Below are 12,963 nucleotides of genomic sequence, written 5' to 3'. Positions count from 1 at the left end.
GGTGTAGGATAGGAATAGTTAAGGGTGTAGAAATACATAGTTTCTTAGTTCAATATGGTAATGGTTAGTGGATGAAATTCATGGTCTAGGGATCACCAGATGTAGAAAGGAAAGGCCCTAGAGGGTAGATGAAGTTCTCCTGTTAGGGAAGGAGCGGGGGCAGCTCTTATTACAAAGAAAATGTTTTTTTTAGGATGTGTTTGAAGTTGTTAAAGCACTTAATGGTAGTAATGTCTGTTGGCAGAGAGTTCCAGAGCTTGGCAGTAACTTGAGAGTTTAGGCACTGTCCAGCTCTTTTGTTTGGAATGTAGACTATTAGGAGTTGTTTGTTTTCAGAGCAGAGAGCTCTGGTAGGGATGTAGGGTTTTAGGACAGATTTGTGGGCTGGGCAAGTGTCAGGTGTATATATTATTTTATGTGCAGATGACAGCTGAACTAGGTTTAGGTGACATATATATATACACATATATATATATATATATATATATATAAATCATCAGCCTCCCCTTTTCCCATTTTTTCTACATGGGGTCAGGGTATCGTGTTAACTGTCATCAACTCTCTCGATTCAGTGCCACACTTCTGCCTTCTTCAACACTCATGCCTGACTGTCACAGATCTTCTTTCACACCATCCATACACCTGTTTGCTGGATGTCCTTGCTTCCTCTTTCCTTCTTCCTGTCTGTCTCAAATCTTCCTCATCAAATTGTCTTCTGCTTTTCTACACGTGACCAAACCACCGTAATTTGTTCTCTTTGATCTTTTCTGCAATTGTAGCGACTTTGGCTTCTGGTGTTGTGTCCTCATTTCTTCGTCTGTCCCACAATGTGCATCCTACCACCATTCTCAGGCACTTCATTTCCATCACCTCTAGCTTCTTCAACTGTTCTGCCCTTATTGCCCAGGTTTCTGTACCATACAGTAGTACTGGTCGCACCATTGTCTTGTACACCTTATTTTCAGCTTCTTTGACATTCTTCTGTCATAGACTACACCTGATGCTCTATGCCGGTTGGCTGCAGCCCCTCTGATTCTACCTTTGACCTCTTCATTCAGACTACCCTTCTCGTCAACCTCCCCTCCCAGATACTTGAAGCTGTTTACCTGTTCCACTGTCTTCCCATCTATCTCTATTCTCATCTTCTTCTGATTTCCACAATTTGCTGCCATTACCACCATCTTATCTGTGCTTAGTTTCTTTCATCCCATGTGCTCTCAGATTTGCATTCCGTTCTCCTGTCCTTTGCTGAAGTTCTATCTCACAGTCTGCCTGTACTGCCACATCGTCTGCATACAGCAACTTTGTTGATCTGTCCCTTCCATCCTGTTTGCTAATGTAGTTCATTACCAGTATGAACAGCAGTGGGCTCAGAGCTGAACCGTGGTGTACACCCACACCCACTGGGATCCCCTCTGTGAGGCCAAACACTATTTGTACTTGAGTCACTGGGTCCTTGTACATAGCCTGCATTAATTCTACCAATATTTCTGGGACTTCAAACCACTGGAGTACTGCCTAGATCAGCTTTCTTGGGACCTTGTCATATGCTTTTTCCAAGTCTAGGAATGCCTAGGTGAACTCTGTCCTCATCTCTAGATTCTTCTCAAGTATCTGTCTCAATGCAAACATCGGGTCAATTATGCTACATCCTGATCTGAATCCGAACTGTTTATCTCCCATCTTACATTCTACTACTCTGAGTATCTGTATATCAATCACCCTCTCCAGAACTTTCATGCAGTGTGGTAGTAGTTTGATGCCTCTGTACTGCCCACAGTTGTGGATGTCCACTTTGTTCTTGTACACTGGCACAAGTATGCTTATTCTCCAGTCATCTGGGATATGCCTTTCTTTCCACACTGCAGTTAGTACCCTCAGGAGCTGTTTCTCTCCTATCTCACCCAGCATCTTTATCATATCTGCTGTGACCTAATCTGAGCCTGCTGCTTTCCCTTGACTTCATCTTCCTTAGTGCTGTTCTTACTTCTTCTAAGGTGGGCTCCTCTTCTTCTCCTGTCATCGTAGGCTGTTTCTGGGGCAGTACAGCTTCTGTGGGGTTTTCTTCATTCAGAAGCTGCTGGAAATTCTCCTTCCATCTGCCTTTGATGTCCTGTGGACTGATGAGCAGATTGCTGCTGGCATCCCTTATGAAGGATGTCTGACTATCTTCTTTATCTTTCTGTCTTTACTTTGCAACCTGATACAGTTTCTTTGTGCCCATTACTGAGTCACTTTCCAGAAGTTGGTAGAGTGCCCCCAATGCCCTATTCTTTGCTATTGCAACTTCTTTCTTAGCCAACCAGTAGTCCTTCCTAGCCTGGTCAGTCTTTTCTATCTCCCACTTCTTCCTGTACCCCTTCTTTCATTTGATGACTTCCTGGAGTTCTGCAGTCCACCACCAGCTTTCCTTATGTACCTTATTTCCATATCTGGCTCGGCCACATATCTTTTCTGTAGTCCTAACACAAGCTGTTTTTAGGCACTGCCACTCTTCTTCAACTCCACCTATTTCCTCCTCTTCTTGGGGTGCCCTGACTAACTTCTTGAACTGCTGTAATTTATCTCCAGTCAACTTCCAGGTCTTCTGCCTGATCTCTGTGACCTTAGAGCCTTCTCTGACCACTGCTTGCAGCCAGTTGTGGCAACTAGTGGTTTATGCTGTAGGCCCACTGTTTCACTGGGGATGACTTTGCATTCATGGATTCTACCCCAGTGCCTTTTCCTTACTACCTGAGTTGCGTGTTGGCTACTCTTATATGTGATATTGTGACTGTCTCTCTTTCTGAACCATGTGTTGGCTACTATCAAGCCATTTACCAGACAGAAGTCTAGAATGACTTCTCCTTCTTTATTCCTGTTGTCCCACCCATGTCGACCAAGGTAGTCCTGTTCTGTCCCAATATGTGCATTCATGTCATCCATTATCAACACCTATCATGTTGTCCTGCTTTATCTAGTAGAATCTACAACTGCTGTCTGAATGTAGTCCTTTCCACGCTATCACAACCCTGCTGTGGGACATAGGCTGCGATTATGAATACTGTCCTATCATTACACTGAAGTCTGATTGGCATGAGTCTGTCATTAATTCTGATGATATCCCTCACTGCCTTCTGAAGCCTCTCTCTCACCACAATTCCTACACCATTTCTAGCCTGTCCCCCACCTGAGTAATAGAGTCTGGATCCCAAGCCAGGTGGCTTTGCTGCACTGCCCTTCCATCTTGTCTATATGTGTGTGTGTATATATTTGGATCTACTTCAATAGATCGACTTACCTGAATACCAAAGCCCAGATACCTGAGAAGAAAGCACCAAACAGACCAGGATACTAAACGATCAAATCATCGGAAAGTCACACCGGGAAAATGGTAAGTTGTCCAATACCACCACAAAAACAAACTTCACTAAATTCAACCCATCCATCACCCCCCTTACTTAAATATACCAACTCCAGGATCGTACTATATTGTGGAAAAGGGCAAAGGTCACCATGTTGGCCAACTGACTTTTTCCGTGTTAAACTTCCAATGTTTTGCCATTCTATATCCTGTTTTTTTTGGTGCTTTATATATATATATATATATGTGTGTGTGTGTGTGTGTGTGTGTGTGTGTGTGTGTGTGTGTGTATATATATATATATATATATATATATATATATATGTGTGTGTGTGTGTGTATGTATAAAGAGCTTTTCATTGCATTATCTTCAGTGTGCTCCTCTAACTGAAAAAAGAGGGAGCTGTGTTCTTTAACATAACACTTAAACCTTTATATTCCCTAGGTCATGCATAGTTATGCAGTCTTCTCCTCTGTCAGTTAAGTCAGTTTTCTACAGATAAGGTTAAAGTATGGTGGCAGTTTTGGAAAACTTTTTTTTTTGCAAACACTTTTTATATTATAGAGTTGCGGTGTTATGTTTTCCCTCTTTGCTTGAAGTGGGGCTCTTTTCAACTTGTTAGCAAATTCTAAAAACATCTTTCAAAAGACATCCAAGTGCGTTTGCAGTATGTAATAAATGTAATTATTTACAGGATATTTCTTTCTGTGGAAGATTTTCAATCCATATATCTCTAGTTAATCACTGTATATTAATCAGATCAGACAATAGTAGCAGAAGTAGCGAACTTAAACTCATCTTAAGTAAAAAAGAAGTAATAAAAAATATATAATTTGAAATATTGTACAGAATTACTATTAGAAAGTAATCCAAGCAAGGCAGGCAGTCTGTTTCCAGTCAAAAATCCTTTATTATGTACACAGACAAGCGATCCAAGTAAAACAAAAATAACCGAGTAATAGTTTCCTCACAAGTTTTCTAAATATATATATACTTTTTATCAGGCAAGGGAGTGGTTTATTGTGCTGCAAAGCAGTGCTATTGGTACACATGTTAAATTCACATCCCTTCCCCCATCAGTGTGCCATTCGAGCTGGTCCTGCCCTACATAGTAGCTGTCATACTAATATAACCTTTATTTACTTTAAATAAATAAAATGTATAATGATGTGGTACCTCTTATTTAACCAGATTAATAAGTAGATTATTAAGTCTGTGATTTTATCCAAGACAATATACTACATGGCTGGAAATATATCAACCTTAATCCATTTGGCAATCAAAACATATATATAAATATATGCATATACAATTTGCATGTAAAAAAATCAATTGTAAAAGTCATATTCTATTTTCATAACCTATTGTTAAAGATCGCTTTTGTCCTTCTAGACTTCTTCAAGTCTGTGTACAAGAACCCTAAAAAGTATCTATAAAAATATTATTGTATAATTGGGTAGTATTATTATTGCACATCATTTTGAATAAAGTGGAAAAAAGAGAACAAGAAAAAGAAAAAATAAGAAGAAATGCATGATGATGGAAAACAAAATATACACCTAAATTAAAACTGAGTTAACATGGTATTTAAAACCAACTGGTAGAATAAAATAAAATTAGTCATGTAAACAATGTGGCAATTTTCTAAGTTCTAGTACACTTTTAAATGAACAGTAGTAGTTTAATCCAGACTTCTTAAAAGAGTTAAGCTTTAATTGCCAATAGTTCATTTTTCTCCAGAATATTCGGGATGTCTCCTTCAAGATCACCCATGTCTGTGTGATCCAGGATCTTGGACTTAAAACCTATGTGTCTTTTGTTAAGAGAAAGGTGTTTGGCGAGTGCATTATTTTTACATCCAGAGGATTTCTGACAGTTCACATGAAATCCTACGCTGTATTTACAGTCTTGCGCACATCGAATGCATCACATTCATTGCACTGTGCCCTGTAAATTACTTTTGTAGTGTTGCAACTCTTATAACAAGAGTTATAACTCATAAAATCTGTTATCCTCCAGCATGTTCTCTATTTTTTGGTTGTAGCTAGTGGTATCAGTCACGAGTATTCCTCCTCTATTGTCTGCCTTCATTACACTCTTGGATTTATCATTGCCTGGCTCGATCAATGCTTTTCTTTCTCCCTGTGTTACGTTATAACATATTTTTTCTTAGGAGGATTTTAAGTAGTTTCCTGATGTCCATCTCACATTTCACTTCGAAAGCTGCTAATGTTTGATGTAGTGGTGGACAATAGCTGCTAGGCCTTTTTATAGTTTCATCAATAGGCTTATATTCAATGTCATTAATTTTGCCATGAAAGTGTGCCCTTAAGTTGAGCCTCTTCACAAGCATTTTAAGGTCTATCAGTACCTCAGCCTCACTCCTACAGCTTGGTACAAAAGTAAGTCCGTTGGACAACACACTTTTTTCATCTTCAGTCAGTGCTTTAAAAGAGTGGTTCCAGATAAGTGGGAGCACCTGTTATTGTACCTGTTGTTATGGCTGGTTCCTCTGTCTAAGCCTGGGACGTGGGTTGTAGTTGGGGTTCCAGTCGGGATTGCCCAGATATTGTATTTCCCTCACCCCTGTTCACTGTTTATTTCTCCTGTTTCCCTGGAGGTTCGTGGATAGAGTCTGAGACCTCTGGAATTCCTCCTCTGCTTTCTGGAATCTCAGTGGGTTGTAGTAGTATTCCTCGCTGTGGCTGTGGTAGAGGGGAACCTGGTAAGAGAGATAAGCTCTGGGCTCTGGTGGTGGTCGTTGTTCTTGTTCTTGTTCTGGTACTGGTGCTGGCTTTGGTATTAGTGTGTTGGTTGCTGTCTGTGCTGTCGATATTGGTCTTCCTGAAAAAACTGGTCTCTGTGAAGGTGCTGCTGCTCCTGGTAGCTGAATTGTCTTTGGTCTCGGTTGTCCTGGTAGTCCTGTAATTTGTCCTATGGAACTCTGTTAGTTCTGGTTGCCTCTGCGGCTTATGTTCCTGTCCTGATCCTGCTGTGATGTCAAAGGCTTCTGCGGAGTGCTGATAGCCAGAGGGGATTGGGATGGTGGGGAATGAGATGTGTGGGGGGGCAGTCTCCTTGTGGTCTTGTATTGTGACCCTGTCTGGTTTTGTGCGAGGATCTCCCCTGGGAAAATCCAGTTGAGGTATGCTGGCCCAGTTAAACTTTCCCTTGTATCCCGTTATAAAGGAAGAAAAACTTATTACTGAAAGTCTTTATAATTATTTATGGAGTCCATGCCAACGTTTACCTTACTTTTTCGGAATACCAAAACCACACAAGAAAAGAGAAGACCCACCTTATAGATCGATGGTAGCAAGTGGAGGCCCCTTACTGAAGCCACAGCCATTTACCTTGATTACTTGGTGAAACCTTTAGCAGAAAAGAATAAGTAAGTCATACATATGAGATTCAATGGATTTTTTGAGGAAAATAAAAAACATTACAGTGGAAGCTGACAGTATTTTATTAAATATTGATGTGGAATCCTTGTACACAGTGTTCCCTCACAATTACTGTATAACAGCAGCTATGGAGTCTTTTAAGAAACATAATCAAGGTACACAGGCACAACTGCAAAAGTTAACCAAGCTCATTAATCTTGTACTGGACTTCAATTTCTTTACTTTCAATAGCAAACACTACAAACAAAAAACTGGTATAGCAATGGGGGCTGCCATGGCTCCTAGCATAGCTAACATAGCCCTAGACAAGTGGGAGGAGGACTTTGTGTTAAACAACACAGACTACATGCAGCATATCACATGCTATTTGCATTTTATTGATGACATCTTTATTGTGTGGGAAGGTGACACCTGGCAGCTTGGAGATTTTATCACATACCTCAGTCAAACAACCCCCTTCCTGAAGTTTACCTCTTCCCATAGCTATACTTCAACCACTTTCTTAGATATGCAGATTTCCAAGGACACCAACAATAACAGAATCAGCACTGATCTATTCAGAAAACCAACGAGGGTTAACTTATACTCCACAGTAAAAGTCTACATCCTATAAAAAACAGGTATAATGTAGTGAAGTCCCAGGACTATAGATTAGCTAGAATTACCACAGTGATGGAACCATTTTTGAGAAACCTGAACAACTTAGAGAATGATTTTCTAGTGAGAGGCTATGAAAGTCAGATGTTAAAAAATCATCCTGGAACCCATTATAGAACTGAAAAGAACTGAAGCACCTTCACTCGACCTCCTCAGTAGGAGAATGTTAAGAAATTCCACAGAGAATAACAAATGCAAAAATAGCTGCATCCTGACATACACTTTGGATTATCACAGTATCAAAAATGTTATTGAAAAAAACTGGGCCATTGTCACAGGAAACCCTTTTCTGATTAATATCTTAGGTGAAGCCCCATGCTTTGTTTATAGGAACACCAGGAGCATTAGACGTTTTGTTGAATTTAAACCTAGACCATATGAGAGAAACACTAAAAGATGTGAAGCTAATTGTACATTTTGTATATTTATACAGCAAGGTGATAGTATCATTAAGACCAGTGCAGGGGGTGACTGTAACACTACAAAAGTAATTTACAGGGCACAGTGCAATGAATGTGATGCATTCTATGTGGGCAAGACTGTGTAAATAAACTTAAGCGTAGGATTTCATGTCATCTGTCAGAAATCCGCTCTGGATGTAAAAGTAATGCACTAGCCAGACACCTTTCGCTTAACAAAAGACACACAGGTTTTAAGTTCCAGATCTTGGATTGCATAGACATGGGTGATCTTGAAGGAGACATCCAGAATATTCTGGAGAAACATTAACTCATGTGGCAATTAAAGCTGAACTATTTTATGAAGCCTGGACTAAACTACTACTGTTCAATTAAAAGTGTACTAGAACTTAGAAAACTGCCATATTGTTTACATGACTAACTTTATTTTATTCTACCAGTTGGTTTTAAATACCATGTTAAATCAGTTTAATTTAAGTGTATATTTTGTTTTCCATCATCATACATTTTTTCTTATTTTTCCTTTTCTTGTTCTCTTTTTTCCACTTTATTCAAAATGATATGTAATAACAATACTAATTATACAATGATATTTTTATAGATAGTTTTTATGGTTCTTGTACACAGACCTGAAGAAGTCTAGTAGGACGAAAGCGATCTTTGTTAACAATAGGTTATGAAAATAGAATATGACTTTTACAATTGATTTTTTACATGCAAATTGTATATGTATATATTTATATATATTTTTTGATTGCCAAATTGGATTAAGGTTGATATATTTCCAACCATGTAGTATATTGTCTTGGATAAAATCACAGACTTAATAATCTACTTAATAATCTGATTAAATAAGAGGTACCACATCATTATACATTTTATTTAAAGTAAATAACGGTTATATTAGTATGAAAGCTACTAAGTAGAGCAGGACCAGCTCGAATGTCACACTGATGGGGAAGGGATGTGAATTTAACATGTATACCAATTACACTTTGTTCTAAAGCACAATAAACCGCTCCCTTGCCTGATAAAAAAGTATATATATATATATTTAGAAAACTTGTGAGGAAACTGGATTGCTTGTCTGTGTGCTTAATATAGGATTTTCGACTGGAAACAGACTGCCTGCCTTGCGTGGATTACTTTCAAATATTTAGTAATTCTGTACAATATTTCAAATCATATATTTTTATTATATTTTTGAATCAAGATGAGTTTAAGTTCGCTACTTCTACTACTGTTGTCTGATCTGATTAATATACAGTGATTAACTAGAGATATATGGACTGACAATCTTCCACACAGAGAAGTTTCACTTTTTTTTTTTTTTGGACCCACTATATTTGTTTAGCGGGTTGTTTGAGACTTTGGGGATACCACGGAGATTACTTCTTTTTTTTTTTTTATTTACAGCATAGTAATACACATCTGAATTTCGTCAGAGAAGGTTTAGACAAAACTTTGTCTTTTAATTTATTGTTTTCTTCCCCCCCACAAGAATACATATAGTTCTGTTGACAGTACATGTACAGAAACAGAGGAACATGCTAAACACTGTAGTGACAGACAGTATTCAAACCATTTCCCCTAACAGCTGTGAAGTATTAAGTGTGAAGCTGAGTATGGAGAACATTAAAATGGAGAAGAATCAGTGCAGCAAATGAGTTATTTGTCTTGGTACATGAAGTTAGACAAATTAGTAGAAATGTTCCACTTGTTCTTTCCAAATTAATATTACACAAAACAAAGTAACACCTAGTTTAGTAATAAGAAATACAAGGGGCATATGATGTCAGATACATGCTGTCTGAAGATTATATTCCTGCATATAGATATATATGAGATCATCTGTCAATCTGAGCCAGTTTTTACTTGTTTGCTAACTTTAGAAAAGGACATTGTCTTCTCATAAGTTTTGAACTCATTTACTGACTTTAGCTTGGTGAATTATGACTGTGAACACCTAATAAGTTTAATCCTGTTTTCATTCTCTGCTTACATTTACCTGTTGTGTGACTCTGAGCAGGTCAGCCCAGACAGTGGTCGCATAGTAGGTTTACCCAATTACTAAATTAATAAAATAAAACAAAAATAATAATAGTATAATTAATGAAAGATTGTGTAACAATAAAATAGCCAAGAAAAGGCAGAACTCTTTTAAAGACTCTGATGAAGTAGTGTCACAGTGCCAAAAAAAAGTATCTGGCTGCATGGCGTACAGGTATGGAGCCCTGGCTACCTCACAGGTAATCTGAGTTTTTATTACCAGCTAGGGCATTGGAGGAAATGAATGGTGAGGGATGAGATTGAGACACTAAAGATTAAGCGCACATGCATGCTTGATTTCTTGTGGAGACCATGGAGACACAGAATGTATTGTCTGCAAGAAAGGGCAGGGCTTTGGTTGAGTCACCCATGGAAGCATAACTACAAGACCATTACACAGTAACCCCTTGGACAGCATTTGTGTGCTCAGGGAGAGGTAAACATTTACTGCAATGTTTTGTTAAACTTTTGCTATTCTTTAAGTTACAGTTGCTTGAAAATGTAAATTGTTTCATCATTTTAAGTAAAAAAAAATGATGTCTTTATTTAAAAACAGAATTTTGTGTGGAAAGCAAGATGAAAATAGTGGAATATTTATTTGAAAATTAAGCTACCTGAAAAACAGGTTTGCTAAACAATAGTTGGTAAAAATAATTTTAGTAATAACACAGATAGTGGCTAACATTACACAGCAACTTAGAAGGCCAACAGCTATTGAAAAGCTGCATTCAGAAAGATAAGGAAGTTTTACACCGTAGAGAATATTTTTTTTTAATATTTGTGTCCATGGCTTTGTGCTGGTCAATGCCACATGAAAATGATGATATTTCAGGTCCTCGCAGTGAAGAAACTGGCAATGCATTCAGCTGATAATTGTGGAGTTATTCCTAAGTACACAAAATGAACTGCAAAACTACTAGCAAGATGCATGTGATCAAAAGTAAATAAACACAAAAACTGTCATACAAAGCTTTTTCAGTAACACAAAAATAGTCACATTTATTTATTTATTATTATTTTTTTATTTATTTATTTACATTTGTTGACCGGGAGTGTCCAACTGGACGTAGGTCCATTTTCAGCGGAGGCCGGGGGAGAAAAGCTCCACAGTTAAAATAAACAGACAGTAGTTACATTGGATTACATAGCGATTGCTTACAACATATTTACAGATGAACATAGTACATCAGTAGACAACTAGAATCTTTATCTGTGAAGTACATAACAGACATTAACAAATGTTACAATAAGAAGTTCCTGCTGTATAATAAGTACTAGGCTTATGAGCATCTGTGCTTGCTATAATCAAGGTAGTTAGTGGAGTGGAAAGGAAGGTAGTGGTTGGATGGGGTGGGTGATATTAGAGTGGGAGTTGCAAGGCCAGCATGTTTTTAGGTGCGCTTTTAGTAAAGTTTTGAAGTGGGTGCATGATGGTATGGAGGTAATTGTGGGTGGGAGTGAGTTCATAATTTGGCTATGGCGCAAGAGAATAGTGCTTCACCAGCAGAGATATTGGCTTTAGTGATCTGCAAGTGATTTGTGTTGCTGGATCTTAGTGGTCTGGTGGTGCGATAGGGTTGGAGTAGATTCTGGAGGGATGGGACATTTAGTGGATGGTTTATTACACATGAATTGGATACAAAAAAGAACCACACTAATTCTCCATTTACTAAGTTGCAATGTCTGCATAGCAGATTATTCCTTTGAATGGAAACATATAAAACTGGTGAATGTAGTAAGCTTTTGATAACTTCCTATGTCCCAATATCTTAACTTTTTGGTTAATTAGGTTAGATCATTACTTCCCCTTAGTACATACATACTTCATCTTACTGAAATGTATTGGAATCATTTGTGCTCCCTTAGCATTTAGTTTTGGCCAAATGTACAAATGTGATTTAATTTGTGTTTTTCAGTTTGTTTCATATGTACTTTACTTGAAATATTGTATTAAAACCATCTTTCTTGTATATTTTTCTAAAATATTTGTTTGTTGCTTTTTCAGACAAACAAAGAAGCCCCAGACTGGTACAAGCAAATGAAGCAAAAACTTTGACTTTGTTTACTTCTGAAATTGTCTTTGTTTGTATAACCAAGTGTGAGACTGTGAACATTTCAGCTGATAAATGAAAAAAAACACTGTATAAAGTTTATTTTTTTTATTTTCTTAATTTTAAATATAACCATATTTTCACAAAATTGTATTTTTAGTATTTAATTTAAACTTTCATTGTTCTAAAAGAAGGCATTTTTAACTGAGTAAATTGAAGCCTTTTATTTATTCTATGAATGTAAATTCATGTTTTTGTTAAAATACATTATACTTTACAAACATCAACAAGTTATTGCTCAAAATGGAATCTTTTGTGAGACATCATTGCTAAAAAATATTGTGTGCTATGCTTTTGTCATTAGTTGAATATTTTATTCTCTTCAGCTCATTCTGTCATTATACAATGAAAATAGAACCATTCTTTTTTTTCAGAGGTACAAGTGATGGAATCAAAAAGATTTGAGTACATTGTTTCAGAAAAACTATTTTTTAATTCTGAAGTAATTGAAGAAAGGGGAAGGGCAGATTTGTTTGGAGGGCGGGGGTCAAGTTATTTGCCTTTCCACACAGGAATGATGATATGTGATTATAATGAGTAGAAGTGGCTGTGGGAGGGTTACAACCCCACATAAAGCATTACTTTAGGACATATGTCTGCTGTTTGTAGCCTTCTGTTTACTGTTTTATGCATTATTTGCGTAATGTTTGCAGTTATATGAATGAGCAACATCTATGGAATCTGTACAACATTTCTGACCTGTAGACTTTCTCATGAAGAACAGCTACTCATGAGGAGGACCAAGAAATAATTGCTTCAGTCAGAAACAGATGTCTTGAGTTTGGGGGAAGCTGTCATCCAACGTCAGTAAATATTAACACCCATCATTTTCTTTGCTGAGTGCAGTATAATTTTCTAGATATTCTTCCTTTCTTTTTCAGCACATACAGTGTAGAGGTATATGGAGAATAATTTATCAACCATTTCCACATAGCTTCCATAAGCATAGATAGCTTTCAACCTATTACCTATAAAATAA

At 37.4% G+C, this 12,963-nt stretch overlaps 1 protein-coding gene across 1 annotated transcript in view; it reads left to right on the top strand.

The window, feature by feature from the left end:
- Positions 1–12,270, top strand: part of PIBF1 (progesterone immunomodulatory binding factor 1) — a 2,608,929-nt gene extending 2,596,659 nt beyond the window's left edge. Inside the window, 1 exon segment of the mRNA XM_044071741.1 lies at positions 11,879–12,270. Coding sequence (XP_043927676.1) covers positions 11,879–11,929 — 51 coding nt within the window. The 3' untranslated portion in view covers positions 11,930–12,270.
- Positions 12,271–12,963: the final 693 nt, after the last annotated feature.

The sequence above is a fragment of the Protopterus annectens genome, chromosome 5.part0 (genome assembly GCF_019279795.1).
Source record: "Protopterus annectens isolate FY-2018-M chromosome 5.part0, PAN1.0, whole genome shotgun sequence".
NCBI lineage: Eukaryota > Metazoa > Chordata > Ceratodontiformes > Protopteridae > Protopterus > Protopterus annectens.
This window is presented reverse-complemented; position numbering and strand designations above follow the sequence as displayed.